Genomic DNA, 25790 nt, shown 5'->3' with positions numbered 1-25790 from the left:
CTGACTGAAGTCCAAGCTAGGTGACCACAGAGAGCTCCCCAAGAGGGGTGTTCCAGGATCACTGGCAGAAGCAGAGTGACTTCAGTTTTCAGGAATTTTCCTACAATAAAGGAGAATAAAATGAAGCAAGCTGCCTGCCTCGGAGGCTGGCAGGTGCCCAGGCCTGGCCTGATCATTGCCCAGGGCGAGGCTCATACTCTTACACCAGACCTGTTGGACACCCCCCACCCCCAACACCGCCAGCTCAGGCCTCACTGTCCGCGTGGCTTCTGGTCCAACCAAGTGCTTGGGCCACAACACCCTCTGCCTGCCCAGACACACCCTGTGGGAAGACTGACAAAGGGGAGAAGTTGGGGCACTTCCTGCCAGCCTGAGAGGGAAGGACCCACTCATGGGAAGGGACTCTGAGTCCTCCCAGAGAGTCAGTTGTCCAAAGCCGGCTGCCCTGCTGCCTCCTGTATGTGGAACTGGGCATTTGCTTAAGAGGCCTCAGAGAAGCCAACATATAGTCATCCAGCCAGGAAGGAGCCTGGCCTTGGATGCTCCCACCTCCAAGCCTTTGCACACACTGGTCCTCCTCCCTGTGATGACAACCTTGTGACACGTCTGTGAGAGTCCCAGTGCCCTGGCCTCAGGCCTCCACATCCTTCCAGTCCCCATGCCTGGCAGGACACCAGATGATGAGTGGGACTAAACAGGGGTCTTATCTGGTGCAGTGAAAAGGGCCCTGGAATCCAGGGAGATTCTAAGAGGAGAGGGAGGATCACGGCTTCCACTCACCAACTGCTCAATTAGCCGCTGGCATCTGCAAAGCACTTGGCAAAAAATTAATTGTTCAATCCTCACAGTAACCCTATGAGCAGAGCCCGTGAATCATGCAATCCTCACAGCAACTTGATGAAGCAAATGCTATCAGTGTCCCCACTTTAAAGATAGGGAAACTGAAGCCCAAAGAGGTTAAGTAATGCCCAAGATCACACAGCAAATAAGCAGCCAAGCTGGGACTCAAACTCAGGTCCGCCTAACCTCCAAGCCCAAACTTTTAGCCATTGTGGTCTTCTGAGTTCTTTCTCTTCTCTGGGACTCAGTCTCCCCATCTTTACCATGAGGTAACTTGCCAAAGCACTTTCAGGGAGCACTAGTCCCCAGATTAGAGAAATGCTTGTGGGCCATACTTTCTGTTGTATATTAGCATATCAAAGGCTCTGATAAGTGCTGCAGGAAAGAAACCCATAAAGCTTGGTTGGGCAGTTTCGCAGCCCAACATGAAGGTAGAGCCTTTTTTGCATGGACAACTGTTATCAACATGGAAAAAAGCTCTCAGAAATCTTGACGCCACACAGAAGCCTGCCGGCACCTCCAGCCCCCTCCCCTCCCTTCCCCTTTGAGCTGTCCCAAAGGTCATTAGCTAGCATGAGATGAGCTAGAGGAGACACTTAGACGTTCCCCAGGGCCACTCATCATCATCCCTGACACTTCCAGGAAAGAGGTCCCTGGTGAGCCTGGGGTATATTCAGGCCTATCCCACCTCCCTTCGGCCGGCAGCACCAGCTCGTGGGGAAAAGGGCACTGCCAGGCCTGTCCCAGGTGTGCCATTCCATTAAAGTTGGCCGTGGCCAGCTGGGCCTGTGACTTCATCTCAAGCAGCTAAGACACTCAGGAAAAGAGAGAGAAAGAATATGAGGATGCAAGAGTTTTAGGATATGAGAATCAAAGCCTCTTAGAATTTTGGAATTGAAGCCAGGGGTAGCAGTGCTTGCCTGTAGTACCAGCTACTTGGGAGGCTGAGGCAAGAGGATTGCTTGAGCCCAGGAGTTTGAGGCTGCAGTGAGCTATGATCGTGCCACAGTACTCAAGCCTGGGTGACAGAGTGAGACCTTGTCTCTAAATACAAATTAACAAAAAAAGAAAAGAAGAATTTTGGAGGCCAGGCATGGCGACTCAGGCCTGTAATCCCAGCACTTTGGGAAGCCAAGGTGGGCAGATCATTTGAGGCCAGGAATTCGAGACCAGTCTGGCCAACACAGTGAAACCCTATCTCTAAACAAACAAACAAACAAAATTACTGGGCATGGTGGCACACGCCTGTAATCCCAGCTACTTGGGAGGCTGAGGCATGAGAATCACTTGAACCCGGGAGGTGGAGGTTACAATGAGCCAAGATCACACCACTGCACTCCAGCCTGGGTGACAGAGCAAGACTCTGTCTCAAAAAAGAAAAAAAAAAAAAAGGACTTTTAGAATTGATTGAAGAGACTTAGAACCTAAAGGAGAAACAGGGATTAGGAAGGCACTGGGGACACCAACCTGTCTTGAAGGGACCTCAAAGAGCCAAAGAGCCAGCAGTCCGAAGACTCTGGTGCCAGGCCTGTTCAGCTTATGCTCCTGGAGTGGTCTGCAGCCAGGTAGAGGTTCATGGCCAAGTCTCCACCTGGCCATCTCCAAGGAGCAGCTGAGGCCAGCCCCCTGGGCGCCAGGGCACACACCAGTCAGTACCTGCCCAGGGAATGTACATGCCTAGAGCAGGGGTGGCAGGAGTTAGGGGCATAAGGTTCAGACAAGCTCTGCAGCCAACTGGAATCTTGAGGCCAGCCTGTCCCTTCTCTGGGCCTCATTTTCTCCTCTGTCAAGTGGGCAACTCTGATGTTTGTCCCCTGACTGCCTTCTCTGGAGCCAGGGCCCTCCAGGCTCCCGCAGGCTTCAGGATGCCTACAGGTAAGAACAGAGCTTACCTCCGAGCTGGCAGCAAGGGACAAAGAGGATGCTGAGCCGTCTCCCCTGCTCCCTCCAGACTGTCTTCCCTCTCAAACCACAGCCAGACCTCAGCTGTCTGGCTGAGGTTCCCCTTCCCCATCTGTGTTCCCACGTTGCCCAAGGCCAGGCCCGCAAGGTCAGCCCAGTCACCTCCCTCCTTGCTTAGCAGTTCAGCTACCCCAGGTCTGGCAAACTCCCATCTTTGGAGCGCAGGACACTTAGCATTCCCAGGCTGGGCACCAACCCTCCCTTTCTTTTCTCCTCCCCCTCCTCGAGGTCCTGGATCGCTGGCTGAGGGGCCGAGAGCACCCTCCCCTACTAAGTAGGCTGAGTAGAACAAAGTTCTCCCCTACCAAGGCTGGGGGCCTGAGCCTGGCTGTCCCTGGGCCCCGTCCAGGGAAGGGAAGTAGAAGCACTGAGTTCCATCCCAGCTCCTGAGCACACAGCACAGCATCACTGACCATCAGGGGTTGCACACCCGACAGGCAGGGTGCTCACCACCTCCAGTGACACAACTATGTTCATTAAGCTCTTTGAAAATGCAAGACAGGACTGTGAGGTTTTTACACATGTTCACGCGTTTAAGCCTCCTCAAAACCCTTGAGACAAGTACCATCACACCTACTCAACAAATAAGGCCAGCGAGGCCCAGGGAGGTCAAGTTACCTGCCCGAGGTCACACAGCTAGCAAGTAATGAAGGTTGGATGCGAACCCAGGGCTGGCTCCAGGACACACGCTGTTCATCTCGAAGCCTATTTCCCTCCTGAACTTACCTGACTCTTAGAAAGCGCATCTCTTGAAAAGTCACAGTAAAGAAAGCTTCCAACAATGTGTTTCCATGGGTTCAGCTGGACGCCATCCTCCCAAGGGCCCAAATCAGGGGGCTCATCGGAACTCACCCAGGTGACCTTGGATCTGAGCCCCACTGGCTGCTCTTTCCTGCACTTCCAGTCTCCTCACGCCCTGGAGTTGTCAGAGGCTTGTTTCTGACCCCGGGGGTGCAGCCCAGGGACCCAAAAGAATCTTCAGCAAGGGCTGGGCTGCAGGGAGGGGTGTGGAGCTCTCACCCCCAACCATTTCCTTGTAGTTGAGGCTGCTGTCTTAAACTGCCCAAGTCCCTTGGAGTACCATCTGATCCCCCCAGGGTCCCTAGTGCCACCCCACCCCCACCCACTGGCTACACCATCAATGTTGGGGAGAAGGGGGATGCAGGGGAGAGGAAAAAGATAAAGGGGAAGGGATGAGGAGGAAGGAGGGGAGCTGGAGGGGAAGAGGAGTGAAGGAGGAAGACAGGGGAGAAGCGGGGAGCAGGGAGAGGGAGCAGGAGTGAGAGGGACGGGGAGGAGGGGAGAGGAGGCGGGAGAATCATACCTGGACTCCTTTGTGGCATCAAGCGGACTATAGATACATTAAGAACGTGCGTGGCAGATGAGGGGTTCTTGTTTGCAGGCAGTAGCCTGCGGGGCTGGTGGGTCAATGTCCCCCGACCACCTATTTTCAAGAGGACAGAGACTTTGAAGCTGGGCCACCCCAGCCACTGCTCCCTCACTGGAGCTTCAAACAAAGGGGACAGCCAGAAAATAGAGGCTGAGAAGCCCCAGCCACCAGCGCGGGAGAAGGGGCGCAGGTGACAGCAGCCCCTGGCAACCGTTGCCCTGGCAACCGTTGGCAGCTGCAGGGACTACGTCACAGCCCGGCTCAGACCCAGCAAAGCAAAGTGGCTCCGTAACTTGTCCTGTGCCCAAGTCCTCAACGCAGACGCTGCCCAGGCCAGACAGGGAGCTGGCAGGAGGGAGGGCAGGGGTTAGGACAGCGATTTACGGGGAGCCCCGGGGACACCTGCCTGTCTTGAAGGGACCACAAAGAGCCAGAGCTTCCAATTTCTCGAGAGAGGCAGAGCCCCAGGTTTTTACATGAAATCTGCAAGTTTGTCAACATTGACTTTAAAACCAAATCTTTTTTTATTTTTTCTGAAACAGAGTTTCACTCTTTCGCCCAGGCTGGAGTGCAGTGGCGCGATCTCAGCTCACTGCAACCTCAGCCTCCCAGGTTCAAGCGATTCTCCTGCCTCAGCCTCCCAAGTAGCTGGAACTACAGTTGCCCACCACCATGCCCGGCTAATTTTTGTATTTTTAGTAGAGACGGGGTTTCACTATGCTGGCCAGGCTGGTCTCGAACTCCTGACCTCATGATATGCCCGCCTCGGCCTCCCAAAGTGCTGGGATTACAGGTGTGAGCCACTGCGCCTGGCCTGAAACCAAATCTTTTTAGAACCCAGTGCAGGCCCACCTAGTAACCAAATTATGCCTAACAGTAACTGGATTTGCTTCTGGAATTTGCCAGCCTGTGGCCCTGCCCTCAAAACAAACAAAACCTCTAATCCCACCACTGGCTTTTGTGAGCACAATGTGTGCATCATATTTCTCTGAAAACTCCTTAGGGTCTACCTCCTCCAGGAAGCCTTCTCAGATTGCCACAGCCTACCAAGAATCCCCCTTCTGAGTTAGCCCTAGGCCTGGAGGTTCCTCCTGGCTTCCTTCTAGAGCTCCCGGGGGGCTAGGAGCTCAGATTCTCTTTTGCCAGTCTAGGGAGGGAGGAAAATAGAGGCAGAGCTTCTGAAACTCCTACTGTGTGCCAGGAACTACACTGGGCATTTTGGAGATCCATTTCTACTACTCTGCAAGGTTAGCCCTAGGGGACCCACCTTACAGATTGGGAAACAGAGGCTCGGGGGAAATGACTTGCTGTGAGCCACCTAGCTGGTAAGGGAAGGGTGTGGAATTTAAATAGAGATTTTCTCTGGGACATGAAGATATCAAAACCAGTTGTCCATCTGGCACTTGACTAATCCCTAACTCTCCCCCACGTTCAATGCTCAGTCAACTTTACTTGAACATCTCCAGTGACAGGGAGCTCACTCTCTTCCAAGAGGGCACATTCCTTTGATCTCTAAGTTTTTCATACCCACTGAGTCAAAGGGAAAAGGACAGAAAAACTGTGGTACGCCCCAGACAGGGCACAGAAGAGAACCAGGAGTTAGAACCCCCGCCGAGGTTTTTGGTTCCAGACCAGCAACAGGCCAGCAGATAGGGTGGGGTTGCTCAGGGGTGCAAAAGGTCCCGGGGTCTCAGTCAACCAGCTACAAGCACTTTCTCAGAGCACAAGCGGGGAACCCCACTGGCAATCACATTCCGAGGGGAGTCCAACAGAGGAAGGGGCTTTGGGACGATTTCTGGCAGAGGCCATGGGAAAGGCGGCAGGGGCTTGGGGCTGAGGGGATGGTGTCTCTGCAACTCCCCTTCTCCCCCGCCCCTCCGTGGAGCAGAGCCAGGAGGCAGCTTCAGTCAGGAGGCCGCTATTGTCTCACTGCAGCCCCAGAGCTGGGTCCCATTCAGGCCCTATTTTTGGCCCCCGGAGGAAGAGGAAAAGAAAGCAAAGAAAGGACTTGCTGTTCTCTGGTGAAACCTTCTCCCGGAAAGGCTCACAGGGCTTGCCAGCCAGAGAAGGCGGCCTCTGTTGCATCAAAGGATCCTGTGCTTAAAGAGAGCTGGCAGGCGGCTGTGGTTCAGGGGACCTGGGGGGAGGTACAGATGAGGCACACCACGCCTTTTACATACACTTGGCACTCACTTACAACAGCAACCCAGAGAAACAGAGGCATAGCTTCCCAGCCCCACCCATAGTCCCCAAACATCTCACTCACAGTAATAATAAAAATAACTGCAATAGCTCATCGCTGCCCAGAGCCAAAAGCCAAAGCACTGTCTTACTTCACACCTACAACATTCCCGACCAGGGTGGGGGCGGGGACTGAAATGATGAAGCTCATTTTGTAAAGTCAGAGAACTGAGGCTCAGGGAGCAGCAGGACTGCTGAAATCACAAGCCAGTGACCACAAGCCTACTCCCGTCCCCCAGCCTTACGCCACCCCATCCCTCCCTTGCAGTCACCAACTCCAGCCACTCTAGACTTCTGTCCTCGGACACACCTCAGGGTCTTTGCGTGCACTTTTCCCTCAACGTAGCACATCCTCTCCAGGACCCTTTCCCTGACTGCCTCCTTCTCAGGCCTCAACTCAAATGTCCCCTCCTCTGAGAAGCCTTCCGTGACCACCCGATTAAAATTATCTTCCGTATCCATCGCTCTCTTCCATGTGATTTATTACCCTTATGGCACCCAACACTGACATGACTGCGATTTGCTTACGTGTTATCCCTTGCTCAGCTTTGCTGTCTCATCTGTCTTGCTCACCACCTGCATCTCCAGTACCTAGCACAGTGCCTGGTCCATAGAAGATCCCAGTGACTGCTGGATGAGTAAATGAAGACTGAGATGGAGCTGGGACTCTAACCCAGGGCAGGCAGGCTCCACACCTCTTCCCAAAAGGAGCCATTCCTGATAGATAGTAGATAGCCATTCCTGATAGAAGATCTAGAAGATCCAACCCAAAAGTCCACTCAGGCTATGTGAGGGGTAGGGGATAGGGGATGGAGAAGGTTCGAGCACTGAGCCATCTCCACTCTCCAGCATCTAACAGGATCAGGAGCACACACACCTCTGCCAGGTGCTTGGCCAGAGAAGGGTTCCCAAGACTGTGCATAGCCTGATAGGATCTGAAACACAAGGCAAACTCCCCTTTGCTTTCCTGATAAAGGCTCTGAGAAGTCCCACAGCATGGAAGCCTGGGAGCGCATGCCTTTCCTATGCCACTGGGGCCACAGACAGCTTTAATGGGTGCTGGATTAGAAGATGTCTGAGATTCCATCTGAATCTGTGAGCACTGAACCTTGGATTTTCTCTCTACATTAAAGCAAAATTACCACCCCCAAGACCCTCCAAGGCCCACTCCTGTGGTTCGGGTCTAAGGGGAGCCCAGGTAGCAGATGTGCCAATAAAAGTGGGTCACGTTCCCATTGCTGCAGACACAAAGCTCCTACCTGGGCTCCCCATGGGCTCTCCAAGGTAAAGCAAGGAGGAGAAAGGGCACATGCCTATGGCCATGGGGTCCTTCGGTCTAGCAAGCTGGGGGTGGGGTGTGTCCCAAGGACTAGTCTGCAGAGACTCACGAGGCAGCTGGGGCAGGGAAGGGAGGCACGTACGAGTGCAAACCATAGGATATGCACCTGGCCTCCCATGCTTCCAGAGCCACTCTATGAGGCGGTACTATCATTCCCATTTTATAGCAGGGACACAGGGACACGGAGCTTGCCCAGGGACACAGAGCTCGTAAAACTGGATCCAAAGGAGCATGGTGCACTCCTTTCCCTGGGCTGCCTCTGTTGTCCTGCGTGCCCTGGCGTCGACACGGAGAGTCAGCAGCAGCTACTCCATAGAGAGGGAAAGGGAGGCTCAGAGGGGCTGAGCCACAGGGCCCAAAGCCTCACGGCCCAGGAACAGGGGCGGGGCTGGACCTCGCTCACTCCTATGCTCACGTGGTTTGCAAACACTACCGTCCTTCCCAGATCACAATCACTAAAGGTTCTGACTCCAGTTTCCCAAACCCAGGTAGGGAGACAGAGACGGGACCCTGGGGCATGCCACCACCTGCTGCAGGGTCTCCATGAAGAGACACTGGCTGTCCTCCCCCACCATGGCTGGCGAGGGTGCTGCACTGGTCCCAGCTCCCACCACTTCAACTTAAGGTGCCAGGAGGCAGGCAGGAGAGGAGCTGGAGGACAGACCGTGTGCACCTGGTCCCCTAGGTGTGTGCACAGGTGGCAGAGCCCCCCAGAGGGTGTGGCCGGCACCGCCACGGCATAGGATAAGTACAGCTTTGAGGAAACTGTGCACGAGGGTTTCTTCCAGCTTTGCCCACTGCCCATGGCTCTAGGCAGGTGGGGGGCAGGGGGTGTGTCACGGGGACAGGAATGCCTGTATTCAGGTTCAAGCCTACCGGATAAGGGAGAGCAAGGGGCCCTGAAGATTCGGGAGGTGGGTGTCCTGCCCCTCCTGACCTCCCTCAGCCTCTCCCTGTTTACTCCAGTCCTCTTCAGCTGGGTGCCTCTCCCTCTCTGCTCCCTCCCATCCAGCCCACTGAGCTATTTACACATGGACAGGAGTCTCTGAAGATGCATTCACGGCTTTCATGGTGGAGGTTCCTTGGAAGAAACTTGCCAGTCGGCCAGGCTATGAAGAGGGTTTCTAGTTAGAGGCACCACCTGCCCACAAGCATGGCCTGATGCAGCTAGAAAGACCCATGCGCTGCTTAGGGACATAACGACTCCAGGGAACGTGGGAATTGGGTGCCCATCTCCCCCAAGGCTAGGAAAGCTCAGGGCTGGAAGGAGCCATGAAGAGGAGCCCCATGCGATGCCCAAGTTGCTTCTGCAACTCCCCTGCCACACTTGAACACCTGCAAAGGTGGGGAACTCACTACCTATCATGGGAATGGCCATCTGTGGTACTCTGGGGAAAAATCCAGGCTAAGAGGCAGGAGACTGGGTTCGGGCTCTGCTACCACTGACTGCTCTGAGCTCTTGGGCCTGATTCCTCATCTGTGAAATGTGGATAAAGTTTCAAGTCTTAGAGGGCCAGCAGCACTCAAGATTGAATGAGGGTCTTTGTAGGCAGTGAATTTTATGCCCCGGGGTGGAGGTTTGGGCTGTGAGTCGCCCCTGAACTGTTTGGCCTGTGCCCAGATGGTGACACAGCAGAGGAGCAGTGGGCAGAGGGCACAGGGCTGAGCATGACTCAGGGGCCCCTGCCAGCCCCTGGGGCTCACCCCTAGCATCTGTCACCATCAAAGCAGGTGGGTCTGGGCAGTTGTCTGACCCCCTGCCACAGGGTCCGAGATCCAGGGTGCCAGCCACAGAGCCACACCCTGAGGCCCAGACTCAGCCAAGGACCCAGAAGGGGTCAGCTGCTCAGCCTAGCTCCCAGGGGCCACGGGAACTCACCCAGCAGAGAAGTGACCACAGTGCTGTTCTGTCCCAGGAAACCAGCTTGACTGGAACCCAGGCCTCCTCTCCAGGGCTAGTGCCATGGCCTCTGGTCCTTTGAAAGGTCGGCGGTTCTGTGGGTAATGGCTCCAGCCCAGCTCCCCAGCCCAGGGTCACATCAACTCACTCCAAAACCTGGGTCAGGTCTCAGGTCTTGGGGAACATGAAGGAGCCCCAGGCTTGGCAGTGCCTCGGGGCAGCAGATCAAGACCCCAGGAATGGGCATGTTCAAAGGGGAAGCTGCCACAGGATTGGTGGTTTTCCCAGTAACATCCTGGGAGGACGGCACCGTTGTTCCGGATAAAGTCTCCGATGCTCTCTAAGAACAAGGCTTGGTCACGGCCCAGAAGGGGCAATGACAACAGCACTTGAGGTGTGCCCGGCCCTGCACTCAGCACTTAAAATCTAGAGGCTCACTTAACCCTCTCAAGGTGCCATTACCATCCTCATGTTTACAATTAGGAAGATGAGGCACAGAGAGGTTAATATACCTGTCCCAGGCCACACAGCCAGTGGAGCTGGGACAGAATCAGGCAGCCCCAGAGCCCACACCCCTAACAGCCCACCTCGTGCTGCCTCTCCTAGGGGACAGCCTGGCTGGGGGATGGAAAAGCAAAGGTCTGGGACAGCTGGGGACAGGGTCTACGTCTCATGGGCCCCTACGACGTGTGGCTGTCTTGATTCATCCCCACAGGGCCGCATTTAGATATCAGAGACTTTCACAGCCCAAGTAATGAAGTTTTGAGAAATTCAGCTGCTTGCTCTAAGTCATTTTTCAAGGATTTGAGCCTAACTCAACGACCCCGTGACCTGGAAGATTAAACCTCAAGCTGAGGTTTAGGGAGAACCTCTTGAAGTCATGCGCTGCGCTAGGTACATACTTTGCAGCCATTTGTTGCCCCAGATTCCACAGCAACCCTGCAAAGGGGTGTATTATTATCTCCATTTACAGGCAGGGAAACAGGTCGGGAGAAGCTGTCATCTTTGGCAGTGGAATGCAAGTCTCCACAGCTCCTCTCAAAAGTCAGCTTTCCCCCGTGGGCCTTGAGCATCCAGGCTGGGGGTACTAGGAGGACAGAGACCTGGGGACAGGAGGGGAGAGGGCCTGGGAGGTGGCAGAGGCGGCTCTCCATCTCACTGTTCCTTGTTTTGGAGTTGGCATAAGTGGCCCTGAGTCTGGGAAGCCAAGCCAGAGCCATTCACCGCAGAACTTTTCAGGCCACCAGGGTTGGGCTGGCTCTTGGACAGCGAGGCCATCTCCCCACCACCAGGCCATCTCCCACTAATGCAGAGAGGCCTGTCCACTGGTGCCCGGAAGCATGCCAGCTTCTCCGGGGCTGAGCTTTTATCTCTGCCTGGAACTGCCAAGCATACCGCAAACTGCCTGAGGCTGCGCAGGCGCCAGCTCGGGAGCCCGACGCCCACCACACTGGCCTCCTCACCAAAGCACGAGTCAGGCTGGAGGGGGGTGAGTGAGAGCCACTGGTGTCCAGGTGGCCGCAGCTCTCCCAGCGGGGCAGGGAAAAGTGCTCACAGTTATTTCAGGTTGTCTCTGGGCCTCAATACACCCGTCTGTCCAATGGAAGAGGTAATAAAAAAGGCTTAATATTCCCACGTATGGGAAAGGCACTGTCCCATATGCTTTCCTATATCAACTTTCTTCATGCTCATAACAGCCTCTGAAGCAGATGTGATTGTGATCCACAGTTTACAGATGAAGAAACTGAGGCACAGGCTCAGTTGTCTGGTTGTTCACACAACCAGAGAGAAACAAAGCCGAGATTCTCCCTGGGCAAGCCACCCTTGCTGTCTGTATAGGCCCTGTCACCCTACAGGTGCGTGGATTTGGCGGTGGCCGGGGCAGGGTTCAAGACACGAGCATGTGCCTGGCTGGCTGAGGAGCCTCCTCTCCACCAAGAGACAAGAGCCCAAATTCTGGATCCCCAAAGTTGTGGGGTTGCTCACTGGGTAAGCCTCCCCTGCCTCAATGTCCTCATCTGAAAAGTGGGTGTCTTGTGCAAGGCACTGAGCCCGGGGCCTGGCAGAGTCTGAGGTCAGGGAAGGTCCAGGATTGCTCCCATCCAGACTGATCGCTCCCATCCAGGCTGATCGCTCCCATCCAGGCTGATCGCTCCCATCCAGGCTGATCGCTCCCATCCAGACTGATCGCTCCCATCCAGACTGATCGCTCCCATCCAGGCTGATCGCTCCCATCCAGGCTGATCGCTCCCATCCAGGCTGATCGCTCCCATCCAGACTGATCGCTCCCATCCAGGCTGATCGCTCCCATCCAGGCTGATCGCTCCCATCCAGGCTGATCGCTCCCATCCAGACTGATCGCTCCCATCCAGACTGATCGCTCCCATCCAGACTGATCGCTCCCATCCAGACTGAGCCATCAGGGAACCAGGGAGAGTCTGGGGCTTAGCTGACCTCCTGCCAGGGCAGGCTGGCACTGGGCAGTGGTCAGAAAATATGTGTCCCTTCCTCCTCCCCAACCTTGGCCCCTCTACCCAGCAGTCCAGACCTAAGCCCAGAATCTACAGGGCTCCCCTGGGGGCCTCAAGGAGCCCCAGATGGGGCACCAGAGACAGGAGGAGGAGCAGGGTCTCAGCCGAGTGACGGCTCAGGAGAAAGGAGGCCTGGGAGGCTGAGGCCGCGCCAAGGCCCCGCCCCACCCGGTTTGAGAGACCCCTTTGTGCCAGCCCGCCCCGCCCCCCATTTGCCATCTGCCCAGTTGCTGCGTCTGGTCACCCCTGACTGCTGGGTTTGCTCACATGATGTCCCCATCTGCTATGAGTCAGAAGGCGGGGTCCACAGGGCCACCCCCAGCATGGGGACGGGGGCTGAGCCCTGCTCAGGCTCTGGTCTGGGAGGAGGAGGTGGTGCTGGGGTTTGGGGCTCTGTTGTCACGCTCCCCTCTCCTCCCTACTTCCGCCCGACTTCCCCACGGCCTCCTCCGTAGCCTCCCTTGGAGCCCCGCCACATGGAAGCCCATCCTGCATCCCCGAAACGGCACAGCCCCCCAGGCCCCACCTGCACACAGCTTCTGCACAGGATGGCGGAACCCGCATCCCAGTCCGGCTGGAGGACAGTCCACAGTGGCCCCTCCACAGCTGTCCTACCCACTCCTCGCACCTGCCTTTGTCATGCTGGGCCTTGCCAGGAGGCCAACCCCCGAACCAACCCTGCCGCAGCTCTGCCACCTCTCTCCTGCCCTTCCCCTCGACTGGGCGCCACCTCCCCTTCGTCTCCCTCACACGTGAAGCTGCTCCCAAGCTTGAGCCTTAACCCAGCAGCCAGAGACTGGGACTGCCTGGCCAGCCTCACACTGCACACCCATCCTGCCCCTTCCCATCCTGCCGGGTTTGCAGCCTGGGCCCCTAGCCCCACACAGCACCCGCCTGGCGAGTCCTCCCCGTGGTCCCCAGCTTGTATCATTCCCCAACTGTCTTCCTAAGTAGTTTCCTCCACTAGGACTCCCCCTACAGTGCTCATACAGACATCAGCCCCTTCCCCTCCCACCTTCTCCCAAGCCCAGCCTGAGTGCCTTCCGCAGAGCCTCCCTGGTCCTCTTCCCCTTCTCTGGGCCCTCTGTTAGCAAGCTTATCTCACGCCTCCATCTCACCTCCTAACTGTTTTGTTTGTTTGTGGCCCTGACAAAAGGAATTGTCCCGCCAGGCTGACTGGCCCTTGCCCAGTGCCGGGACACAGCCTGTCTGTCACAGATCACACCTGGAGCGGCGTTCTCCATCACCCGACAGTCTCAGAGCCAAGCCCCAGGCCTACAGGAGCCAGGGCAGCTGTGATCACCCCTACACTCCCATTTAGCAGCTGAGCTCCTGAGGCCGGAGGAGAGGAAGGGCAAAGGGGCCACAGTGATGCTGTGACCAAGGTGGGTCCATATCTCGGGCCCCTGCAGCAAAAAAGGGGTCAAGTCTGGCTCTAAGAGCTCATTCCACACCTGGACATTGGCAGAAAAGAGTCCGACAGGACCCCTGCCTGGGCTCTGAGGAGCCAACTTGGCAGCCCATGGTTATTAATGCCCAGATATGCTCCTTCTGACACAGTCTCTGACCCCAAGGAGCCAACAGGCTGCCTGGGGCTACCCTCTGGGAGGGGCAGGGGGCTTGGCTCTGGGTCTGGGCCACTCACGAGTTCTGAGATACCTTATTTGCCTCGCTCACGGCCATGTTCCCAACAGAGTACAGAGTGCACAGTAAGCGCTCAATAAATGCTTCTATAAATAACTTCCTTGGTCCACTGAAGGAGCCACAAAGGCTATTCCTACGCAGCCCGTGGACCCCAGGCCGCAGCTGCTCCATATTGGTGGGGGGTGGGAGGCCCCTGCCTTGACCCATCCCCTGCTCCTCACTCAGTAAAATGAGCATCAGGCCCCTCCTAGTGGGGCGCTGGGAGACGCCAACTCTACCACACAGGGGAGGTGGGTTGGAGACGGCGGAGGACAGGAACCATCGGTTTCCTACACGCTCCCAGCCCCCACGGGGACCAGGGTGGGAAGTCCTATCAGTGCCAGGCAGATGGAGCCCTGAGGTCTGGTGGCAACGGGCAGGGTGTTCAGCCCGCAGCCTGCGCTTCCCCGTCTGCCTGTCACCGGTTCCAGGACTCTCACCCAGGTGGCACATGTTCAGAGACCCTGCGGGGCCACCTCCTCCCAAAGCTGGCCTTGGTGATGAAGAGCACGGCTGTCCCTTGCTCAGTGGGGACCCCGGACCCAGCCCCAGGGACAGCTGCAGGAAAGCTGCCCTCAGGAGTCCCCTCAAGTGCCACCCCCTCCCTGAGCCTGGCCCCTGGCTTTCTATACCTGGATGTGCTAGGTGACCTTGGGCAAGCCACCTGCCCTCCCAGAGCCTCGGTTCTCCCATCTGTGTAGTGGGAGCACTGATCTCACAGCCCAGAGAGCAGACCCCAGCTTGCTGGGCCCAGTGACTGTACCACTCTGAGCCTCAGTTTCTCCAGCTACAAAATGCCTGGGAGCCCCGGGAGGTGTCACTCCCCTTGGGCCCCAGTCCCTTCCCAGGCATCTCCTTGTGGGTCCACCCCCACTCTAGAGACCCACCCACAGCCATGCTGACCTGGGCTAGATCCCACCAAGATACCAAGACCCCCGCATTTCCCCATTTCACCACCATCCCTACCCACTGCCCAACAGCCACCCGTGCACGGATGCACACATCCACACTCACACTCACATACACTCACACACTCACACTCACACACACTCACACACACTCTCACACTCACACTCACACACTCACACTGTCACACTCACACACTCACACACACACTATTCCTCTTTCCACCTGCTGTCCAGCCCTTGTTTGGGTACCTGCTGCCAGGTGGAGGGTCCCACGCAGGGCCAGGCGGCTGCACCACCTTTCAGGATCCACCCCCAGAGGCTTAACCTGCCAGCCCTGGTCCCCGCTGCCTGCCGAGTGAGCTGGAGAGCGTGGGAGGCTCCCAGCCCATCTCCTACGGCAGGGCAGGGCAGGCAGCTAGTGCGGAGAGGGAGGGACCAGGTTTGTTTGGTGGGGAGACACCCCACTCCTGCCCCAGCTGGGCTCCTCCCTCCTCCGTGAGCTTGACGATATATGTGAGTCATGGATTTCTCAGAGGGAGACCAGGAGGGGGCAGGGCTGAGAGCGCTGAGGCAGTGACCCTGGGGGATGCCCATGACTCAGCGTCGGGCAAGGGGGCACCTCAGCCTCACCCCTCATCCAGGCAGACAGTCTTCAGGGACAGGCAGGGGCCAGGGATCACTCTACTTCCTCAGCCTCCATCTGTCGCCTCCCAGGGCCAGTCTCCCCAAAGTTCCCACAGAGAGGCCGGGGTTGCCACGGCAACAGGGCCCTTGGATGCTGTCCACCCACCCCCCAGGTCAGGGCGACAACTGCCCTTTCCTGAAGGAGAATCCAGCCTCCTTGGCAGCCGACGGGAGCCAGTGCTGACCGGCAGAGCGGAAGGCAGTCAGGAGGGAGCGGGTGACAGGCAGCCGGGCAGGAGGCCAGCCAGGCCACGCACGACTGACCGGCTGACCTGCGTCCCCTCTGGGGGGTGACCCGTCTCCCCTCTCAGTGCTCCTCAAGCACCCACAGTTTCAACATCCCAAGTCATTTTGGATTCTGAGACCCCAGGGGCTTCTGGAAATGGCCTCCTTTAATCCATCTGCTGAGCCAAAGGGGAAACCGAGGCCTGGGTGAAGAGCCATTCCCAGTGGCCCCAAAAGCTCAGACAGAGAAGTGTGGAAATGGGCCATGCCCCATCCCCCTTCTGGTCATTCCTCTGTCAGCAGCGCCTCCCGCTGCTGGGGTTCAGCGCGCCCTTCTCGAGTCAGGAGGCTTTCTTTCTATAACTCACACTCCCTGCAGAGGCTCCTGTCTGCCCTCCTCCGAGCAATGAGGATAGATGATTCCTCAGTCAGATGTGCTGGGAGGATTTTACAATGCCAGAAGGGTGAGTGGTGACAATAACAGTAATTACACTCGCTGACCACCGTCTGCATTCCAGCTCCAGAGCGCCCCTGGCAATGGAGAGAAGTCAAACCTGCTACTCAGACCAGTGCCTGGTACTTGCCAAGCCCTCAATAAATACTCCCTGTGAACGTGGTGATGAAGAAGAAGGAGCTTAAGGCAGATACATGTAGCTCAGAGATGAGAATTAACCTGCCCAAGGTCACACAGCAGGGAGGTGCCCGAGTTGGGATGGCCGGGGCGCAGGCCGTCTGGCTCCATAGCGGGTCTCCTAACCACTCAGCAATCCAGCACCCCAGGCCTCAGCCTGGGGCCTGGACACGTGGATGTTTGGGGAACTTGAGATTCCTTCTCTCCAGTAGAGGTCTGCCTTCTAAACAAGGGGGCCTGGAAAAGCTTCCCCATGCCACATGGAGGAAGAATGAATGGAACGTCTCGGGCAGCCTAGGAGCCGGGGCTGCTACAGGTGAACTGCACTCCTCACCTACGTGCCCGAAATCAAGCTGCAGAAAGGAAGGGCCACAAAGCCACCCCGTGGGGTACAGGGAGGCCATAAGGTGAGAGCTTCCAGAAAACAGCACTGTGCTCCCCACATTCACAGCCCCCAGTCCAGGCTGTGGGCCAATGCCTGGGGCAGGGAGGCACAGTGGGCACTGGGCCCATGTCAGGCCCTCTGCTCCCTCCCAGGGCTGCAGTGGGAGCTCCCTTATTGCCAAAGCAGCAGAGGCCAGCCTACACTGGGGGCCCACTAACAAGGGAGGACAAGTGAGTTATCCAGGGGAGGATGGGGAGTCCCTGACATACCACCACCTCTGCCTCAGTTTCCCCAAGGTCAGTCCTTCAGGGCCTGATCAATTGGTAACTGGGGCAGCCTCAGCTGTTCCCCAGGGACCAGGCCCACAGGGCAGCTGTCCCCCACCCCACCACCACCACCACACACACACCCCACAGAGGGTGCTGACCAGAAGGGCACAGATGGAGAGTGGAAGGCACCACTCTCTCTGCAGATGGCTGAAGAGAGTGGGGAGCCAGCTGCCACTCTGGCCACATAGGAGAGGCCTATGGGGCTGCCTGGCCGGGCAGGAGTTGGCTGCCCAGCTCTGCCTGCCTCTCTCACCATCGGGCTTTGCAGAGACCTATGAGCTAGGGGCAGGCAAGTGAGGAAGCAGGCCCCCAGCTCTGATTCTGGCTAGGGAGACAAGCCTGGTTCTCATAGTAGTGATACCTGGAGTTGGTATTCAGCATCCAGGGGGGCTCTGAGAGTAAAGGGGGAGAAATTCAATGAATTGTTAAACACGACACTATCTGTTATGAGTACTGATAACAGGACTAATAATCACCTGCTATGTCTGGGGGTTTTATGGTGTAAGATGCTCTGCTTGTACAGATCATTCTCATTTTATCCACATAACCCTGTGGGTTGGGTACAACTTGTATGTTAGAGATGGTCAGAGACGTGAAGTAACTTAGCCAAGGTCACACAGCTTGGACCTGGCTGGGCCTCCTGGTGTGTGGGCTGTAACCAAACACGGGACACCAGGTATCCGGCCCCTGCCAGGCACTTCATCTTCTCCTTTGGTTCTCACAACAGTCTATCCCCACTTTACAGAAGGGGAACCGAGGTACAGGGAGGGCTACCCACGCCTTTCTATAACAGAGGCAGGATCTGAACTAAGTGTGTAGATCCCAGAGCCCCTGCTGAGCCCTGAAGGAGAAGAAGGGGGCTTCGATAAACAGAGACCAGCAGGAAGGGCACCCCAGGCAGAAGGAACAGCACTGGCTGAGGTGGAGAGGTAGGGCATGGAGACATGCTTGGAAAGAAGTGGGATCTAACTGGGCAGCAAGGGGCAGATTCTGGAAGATTTTGAAAGTGTAGAGTTTGGGCTTAAATCTAAGGCACTGGGGAGCCAGAGAAGATGTTCGGGAAGGGAGAGGCCTGATTAGCCCTCAAAATGTGGTCTTCAGACCTACAGATAGCCTGACACCTGCTGAATCTGAATGTGTATTTTAATAAGACGCCCAGGGGATGCCAGAATTGGAGGTGTGAGAAGCCCTGGTCTAGACGCTAGGGACTTGTACTAGCAATGATGCGGAGGGATGGGCGGAGGAGTAGAGGGGAAGTTGGGTCCGGATGGGGCCTTGAAGGAGGCAGATGGGGGAAGAGCTGGGGAGGAGACTTTGGTCTAAGAAACCAGGAAAAGGGCTGGGACACCCCACCCCCTACAACCCAACAAGTGAAGGTGGGGACCGAGGAGAGGGAGAAGATATCTTAAACGTCCCTGAAGCATCGGGGCACAGGATGGGGTGCAGATCCGGAAGGCAGAGAAGAGACTGCCCTGTGTGCAATGGAATGGGGGTAGCTCTGTGGCATGTGGGGAAGCTACAGGTCCCCCCTGCTTCCCAAGGCAGCTGGAAACACATCACTGGGGCTCAGCAGTGAGGGACTGGGGTCACCAGGCCCAGAGAAGGTCATGGCATCATTGGCTGGCAACAGAGTCCAGAGATGGTGTGGGGAGAGCAGAAAGCTGAAGGTGCAGGAAGCCCTTCGTTTTGAGGGACAGAGGAGAGGGGGCAATGCTGCCGCCCCCTCTCTGAGCCCAGAGTCTGTGATCACAGACTCTGGGTTCAGGCCAGCTGGCCTCTACTCCCAGCCGGCCAGCTGGATGACTTGGGCAAACATCTCTCCATCCATTTATCTCCTCGCCTGCCAAGTGGGGACCAAAATAGCAGCTCCTATTGGGCCAATTAAATGAGGCCACATGCGTAAATCTTGCAGCCCAGGCCTGGCAGACAATGGGCACCCCGATGCATTGGCCAGGGCACTGTTATTCAGAGGGGCCTGCAAAGGAGGCAGAGAGGTGGCTGCCAGGGAGGTAGGAGGCGATCTCCAAGAACATGAGGGCCTCAGGACAGGGATAAGAGGTTAGGGCATCCTTATTATCTGCTGTGACTGAGGCCTGGGAGAGTAGGAAGACATGGTGGGGCTGGGAGCTCTTCAGCCCCTTGTTCTACCTCTAACCCTCTAGCCAGAGCAGCAGCATTTAGTGGGAAGCAGCCTAGCAAAGAGTGAAGAGCTGTCCCCACCTGTGCAAATGGCCATGAGCAACCACTGCCTGCTCAGAAGTGTGTTTTTTCTTTGTTTTCGAGACAGGACCTCGCTCTGTTGCCCTTGCTGGAATGTAGTGATGCAATCATAGCTCTCTACAACCTCAATCTCCTGGGCTCAAATGATCCTCCCACCTCAACTTCTCAAGTAGCTAGGACTATAGGCATGCCCCACCACACCAGGCTAATTTTTGTATTTTTTTGGAGAGACAGGGTCTTTTTTGGAGAGACAAGGTAGTTCAAGACTACGTTGCCCACGCTAGTCTTGAACTCCTGGGCTCAAGCGATCCTCCCACCTTGACGTCCCAAAGTGCTGGGATTACAGGTGTGAGCCACTGCGCCCAGCCTCAGAGGTGGGTATTTTTTAGACAAGAGCAGTTGACATCCAGGCTTCTCCCCTTGCAAGCTGAGTGACCATATAAATCATTGAGCACAATGCCTGGCACACAGTAGGTGCTCAATAAATCTTGGCCAACATCATTATTATGATAAAGTCCACATGAATGCCAAAGGCCCAGAACTCCACCATTTGCAGTTTGCAGAACCCTTTCACATCTACTACCTCCTCTACAAAACAGTGATGATCGTTCCCATTTAACAGAGATGAAAACTGAGGCTCAGAGAGAGGAACTTCCCAAAGCTTTGCAGTAAGTTGGCAACAGAGTCAGGACCTGAGCTCAGACCATGTGTTTTGCGGCCAATGTTCCCAGCCACCTCCCTGCTATCTCCCGTGGGAAAGCATCCTGGACACAGGCGTGGGGGTACCCACAGTCCCATGATAACGCCATCTCCCATCACACCCGCCTCAGGGCCCAGCAGGGATTGCGTTGCACATGTGACTCAGCCGCCTTCACAAAGGGAGCTGTGTCTGGTTCCCCAGGCCCGCCTCCCCCACCCACTGCCCATCCCCCAGTCGGGGGAAGAGCAGGGAGCCTGGCCTAGCCAAGATGCGGGGGAAGCGAGGTCATCCTCATCGCTAAAACGGGACATATCTAGTGGTGCTTCAGGTCCAGCCTTGGGATGCAAGCCTTGGTGCCAGCTCAGATGATAGAATGAAAGGCCGGGCACACAGGAGGGGCAAGCATGCCCAGGTCCAAGACATTTTCTGATACCTTATTTGGAGCTCCAAGGACAGACTCCATCTAGCTGGCTCCCTTGGTGAGTGGAGCCTCGGCAGGTGCCCTGCCCATGTTTAACCTGCATCTGGTTTCAAAAGCGCTGGAGCTTGTGGTCAGGGACGAGGCACTCCCCGGATGCCAGTCGGGCTCCTGTGTCCACACCTGGCTGCAGCACTGGCCTCTATCCACCCCACCCCCCGAAGGTTATCCTGTGCACTTATCCTGTGCTAGGCAGGTGACTTGCATTTTCCCCCACAACCCTGTCAAGGAGGATTTGCCCCATTTGTGAGAGGAGAAGACTGAGACTCAGAGAGGGAAAGGGACTGACTCAGGTCACACAGCTGCCTTATTTAAGTCCTGCTTTCCCCCTCCATACCGTCTTCTTGGTTCCAATGGCATCTTGACCACATGCCAACAAGAAATGGCCTTGAGCCCGATGCAGACAGATGTTCTCCCTCCCCCAGGGTCACCCTGTCCCTGCCTGCCGGGAAGGGGCCACTGCAGAATGCAGTTCCTTAGGGTTCAGGCTGGCTGGGCCTCCAAGGCCCACCCCCGCCTGCTGACCTCCCCAGCGGGGAAGGCATGCCTGGGTGCCCCGCTGCCCGAGATAGAAGGTAGACAGCGTGGCCGCCCCCTCTTCCTAAGCATGACGGAATGTCTGACCTTTTGCCTAGCCTCCCAAGAGCACTTGGCAGGAAGGTTGGATCCATCCAGAACAGGTCATCTGGCCGTACCCCTGCCCCCAGCCTTCAGAAGCCCCTGAGCCCAGAGCAAGGCTGGGCCACCTCTAACAAGCCCTTTCCTCGCCCAATCACATGCCTGCCAGCCTGGGCCCCTCTTGCAGTGTGCACGGCTGGGCGTCCAGAGGTCTGGGTTCTTGGGTGAGACTCTACACATCCCTGGATGTCACGGTGTCCTCTGCAGCTCAGGGTATTGGAGCCAGAAGCACAGCCCCTCCTCCAAGTGTGGCTCCTGGGAGGATCCCTGCCTGGCGCCCAGCTAGAAGCAGCCTTGTCTGGAGGAGCCCCAGTGGTTGGGGGGCTCCAAACTGCCCATCACTCCACGTAGACGCCACCCAGCATCACCCTAAAGCCCTCTGAATAGCCAACCGTGAGATTTTGCATCAAATTAGAGTTTTTTGTGCCTCAGTATCTTCATGTGTAAAATGGGGATATCCGCCTATCTTAGAGAGCCTCTGTCACTGTCACTGCCACTGCTGTATCTTTGATTTAGCATAAACTCTCCACTCTCTCTCTGTTTTGTTTTTTTTTTGTTTTGTTTTTTTGGGTTTTTTTGTTTTTTTTTTTTTTGAGACAGGATCCTGCTCTGTCACCCAGGCTGGAGTGCAGTGGTGCAATCAGAGCTCCCTGCAGCCTCAAACGCCTGGGCTCACATGATCCTCCCACCTCAGCCTCACGAGGAGCTGGGATTACAGGTGGGCCACCACACCCAGCTCGGGTTCTCTTTTAAAATCCAAATTCCCCCAGTGGAGAGGGCAGCAGAAGAGGCCTCTGACTCCTCTGTAGAAGCCTCCCTTCCTGAACTAGGGGTCCTAGCCTTGGCATGGGGTCACCAGCATCCCCTTACCTCAAGACCATCTCAGTTGCTGCTCTTGCCTCTAAAATAGTGCCTCTTGCATCAGCAGCTCCCTTGGCCCTGGCCTGTGAGGTCTGAGTGGCAGCTGCTCGGATGCCAGGCCTGGGTCAGGTGCCTCTGGTCAGGCAGTGAGGCATCATCGCTCCTGTGCCAAGGGAGCCAAAGGAGGCCCAGAGAGGTTTAGTGACTACCCACAAGGTGGCACAGCAGTGTGCAAAGATGGCAGAACTTGCTCCAACTTGAAAGGACTGTGTATCATCTCACTCGATGCCACAGTGTTCCTGGATGTCAGCTTTGATCTCCCCATGCACCCCACCTCCACCCCCACTCCCTACACACATACACACCCCATCAGTGCCCAGCACAGAATGTGTTAAAGTGTTGGCTACAAGAGACTTCCCACTGGGAGAATCATAAAGAGGGTGCCTCCGTTTCCTCACCTGGACACCAGGACTGCCACCACTTCTCTCTTGGTAAAATGAAGAGCTGCAGTTGAAACTACTCTGTGGAAAGCCCACGGAGCACCCAGCCTCCGCAACACATCCCAGAAACGCCGCCTTCCACATGTGCCTGTGCCCAGCAGCCAGGAGCCCCCAGGGTCTCCCCCTAAGTCCTGGGGCACAGATGGCTCAGAAGGCGTAATGGAGCAATGATGAAGCCACTCATTAGCAGGGGCTGCCTAATTAACAGAGGGAATGTGAGGGGTGCCATTTGCTGCCCACATGCCCCAGGGAGCCAAGTCGGTAGAGAAGGCACAGCGCCAGCACCCCACCTGCAACTCCAGACACCCACCTCTGGCTGGCTGGCGTGTGTGGCCCATGAGACCAGGGGAGGGGCCTACTGCTGCAGTTTATGGGTTTACAGACCACTGCCCCTGCCTCTCCTTCATGGAACAGACAGGGAAACAGGCCTGGAGGGAAGGGGAGCCTGGCCCAGAGTCCCACAGGAGGCAGTGGCAGGGCCGGGCCCTTTCTTCCACGACAGTTCCCTGTTCCAAAGAGTCCTCAGCCACCATGGAGGTGCCTGGCCCAGAGGAGACAAGCAGCCGGTGGAGGGAGGGACCGTTTGAAGTTCTCCTCCTGCCTCTTGCAGCCAGGGCAGGCAGGGCTGTGCTGCTGGGTGCAGGCAGCTGGGGGGAGCAGGGGAACCCTCAGCTGGCCACTGGCCAGGCCCGCCCCCAGGCCTGCACCCCGTTCCTTCCACTTGGCCCGCTAAGGGAGGCTGCCTGCTCCCCAGTCAAAAGTCAAACGACCTGGGCCAACCTGCTCCCAAACCGGTTTCCATGGGATCCCAGGAGGAAGCTGCTCAGGGCGCTGCGGAAAGCAGGCAGGAGACTTCAGGTCCTGCCGCTTGCTTCCCGTCCATGCTCAGGCTCCATGGCGTCACCCTTGCCCTGCGTCCTGCAGTGTCCTTTGGACACCGGGAACACACCTCACACCCGCCAGCTTCCCGGTGCCAGGATGACCACCATGCCAGCATGCCCGGCCATGCTGTGCACTGCAAGGGGTAACCCCAGAACAGCCAGAGCCTCCACTGAGAGACGCCCAGTACCCTGAACAGGCCAAGGGCCAGGCCACACACATCGGGGCCCTCAGGGCATTGAACTAGACCTGACCGATGGCCAAGGTCAAGGGGGACAGGCTGGCAGTGGCACCCCACTTATCTTTCCTGCCCCCGTCCCCCACCCGTCTCTTACCTCCAGGTCTGGGCAGGTCCCTCACCGGCCTGTGCCTGTGTGGCCTGCTCCTCCCCTTCCACCTCCTCCCAGGGCCACAGGCACCCAGTCTGAGCTTGTCTGGGCTGGCGGGCAGCCCCGGGTGAGGCTCCGCCTGTCTGTCTCGCCCCATTTCCGGCTGCCCCACAGCCACTGCAGCCGCCACCCTCTCTTGTTCCCAGGTGTCCTTGCAGGGGCCAACCTGACCCTTAGGTGCTGAGTCCCCCCACCCCTCACCTCTTTGTGGACTTCAGCACCTCTCTCCTGGGAAGCAGAGGCTGCTGGATGAGCCCAGGGGAGTCCTTGGGTTCTCTGGGTCTCAGCGGCCGCCCAGGCTGTTGGGAGATACTGCCCTCCATCCGTAATCTGCCAACTCTTTTTGAGTTTCTTCCTGCCTCCTCCCTCAGTCCAGGCCCCGCCTGGAATCCTGGGCCAGACTCACCTGCCTGTAATAAAAACAGGCCCCAGCCAGCAGCTGGTGGGGTCAGGCGGCGGGAAGCAAGGGGGATGGGGAGTCCTGCTCATTCTTCTCTCTGAGTTTCCAGGCTCCTGCAGGACAACGGACACAGAGAGAACTGAGGTAGACAAAGGGGCAGGGATGGAAGCCTCTTCCAGGAAAGAGCTCAGCGGCCACCGCTCAAGGCATCCTGGGAGGGTGCCGAGCAGAGTCCTCCAGGCAGGCCCTGGCCCACTCGCCCCTAACTCTGCCTGCCTGGCCCCTGTCCCACCCTTCACTCCTTGTCTCAGTCTGGCAATTCTCCAGGGGAAGTTTCTCAACTTCCCCAGGTACCCCTCCTCCAGATGCTTTCTGATTCCTATATCACATCTTCAACATTGAGAACACTGTCTGAGCCCCGCCACCCCTTCTAGAAGCCATCCAGGCAATGGCTGATTTATTTTACAAAGTCTCTATCAGGTGCCGCTGTGGGTCACGCCTGGTGCGAGGTGCTGCATGCACCTCAATGCACCCTACAAACCTTCCCTCACCTCCCCTCACCCCACTGTTTCTCCCACAGTCCCCCAGGCTCCCCCTTGGCTGGGACCAGTCCCTAAGTGTCGGAATTCTTTCTTTCCTGATCCGTGTGCCCTGCTAGCACACCAAACCCAAGAACCAGCACAGGGCCTGGGATCAAGAAATTCTGGGTGATTGATGGGTGAAGAAGTGTGGGAAGAAAGCACAGACGGTGGATGGATGAAAGTGTGGACAGGCAGGGGATGCACCACGCCTTCAGCGAGTGTCTATTGAGGGCCTGCTGTGCACCAGGCCCTGTGCCGGGCATGGGGGATCCTGCAGCCAAGAAAACATAGAAACCTCTGCCCTCAGAACTGTAGGAGAGATAAGAAATGAATAAGCAAGTAATTATTAAAAATATCCAGTGGCGGCGGGGTGCAGTGGCTCACGCCTATAATCCCAGTGCTTTGGGAGGCCAAGGCAGGTGGATCACCTGAGGTCAGGAGTTCGAGACCAGCCTGGCCAACATGGTGAAACCCTGTATCTACTAAACGTACCAAAAATTAGCCGGACATGGTGGCAGACGCCTGTAGTCCCAGCTACTCAGGTGGCTGAGGCAGGAGAATTGCTTGAGCCCTGGAGGCGGAGGTTGCCGTGAGTCGAGATTTCGATACTGCACTCCAGCTTGGGTGACAGAGTGAGACTCAGTCTGAAATAAATAAATCAATCCAGTGGTAAGAATTATGGAACAAAAATAAACCAGGAAAGGGGAAAGAGTGATGGAGGTGGGGTGGGCAGCTTAGATGCTCTCTGGGAAGGGACACACGCGCACGGACTGAATATGGTGAGGAAAGTGGCCTTTGGGACATCCCCCGAGGCCAGGGCTTGGTGTTTAAGGAGCAAGGAGGAGGAGGCCAGCACGATTCTGTGGCTGAACAAAGGAGCTGAGGTAGAGATGAGACGCAAGAGGTGAAACAGGGATGGGTGGACAGGTGGTCAAATGGGAACAGAGGTGGAGCCAGGTCTGGACTGGAGCCCTCTCTGACTCCCCAAGGCAGTAAAGAAGGGTTATCTGCTGGCCACAGCCCAGATCAATTCCTGAAGACCAGCCCAGACCCCAC

General features: G+C 56.8%; 1 protein-coding gene and 1 pseudogene across 14 annotated transcripts in view; both read right to left on the bottom strand.

The window, feature by feature from the left end:
• Positions 1–23776, bottom strand: part of ADGRG1 (adhesion G protein-coupled receptor G1) — a 44400-nt gene extending 20624 nt beyond the window's left edge. For 9 of the 14 annotated variants that reach the window (XM_054533212.2, XM_054533211.2, XM_054533214.2 and 6 more), the window contains exon 1: positions 4127–4379. Coding sequence is in view for 1 of the 14 variants with exons in the window: in XM_054533220.2 (XP_054389195.1) it covers positions 4127–4145 (19 nt within the window). In the remaining 13 variants the exon portion in view is untranslated. 14 annotated transcript variants of the gene reach the window in all.
• LOC100431524 (high mobility group protein B3-like) overlaps positions 10483–25790 on the bottom strand; it is a 30271-nt pseudogene continuing 14963 nt past the window's right edge.

This window comes from Pongo abelii, chromosome 18 (assembly GCF_028885655.2).
Source record: "Pongo abelii isolate AG06213 chromosome 18, NHGRI_mPonAbe1-v2.0_pri, whole genome shotgun sequence".
NCBI lineage: Eukaryota > Metazoa > Chordata > Mammalia > Primates > Hominidae > Pongo > Pongo abelii.
This window is presented reverse-complemented; position numbering and strand designations above follow the sequence as displayed.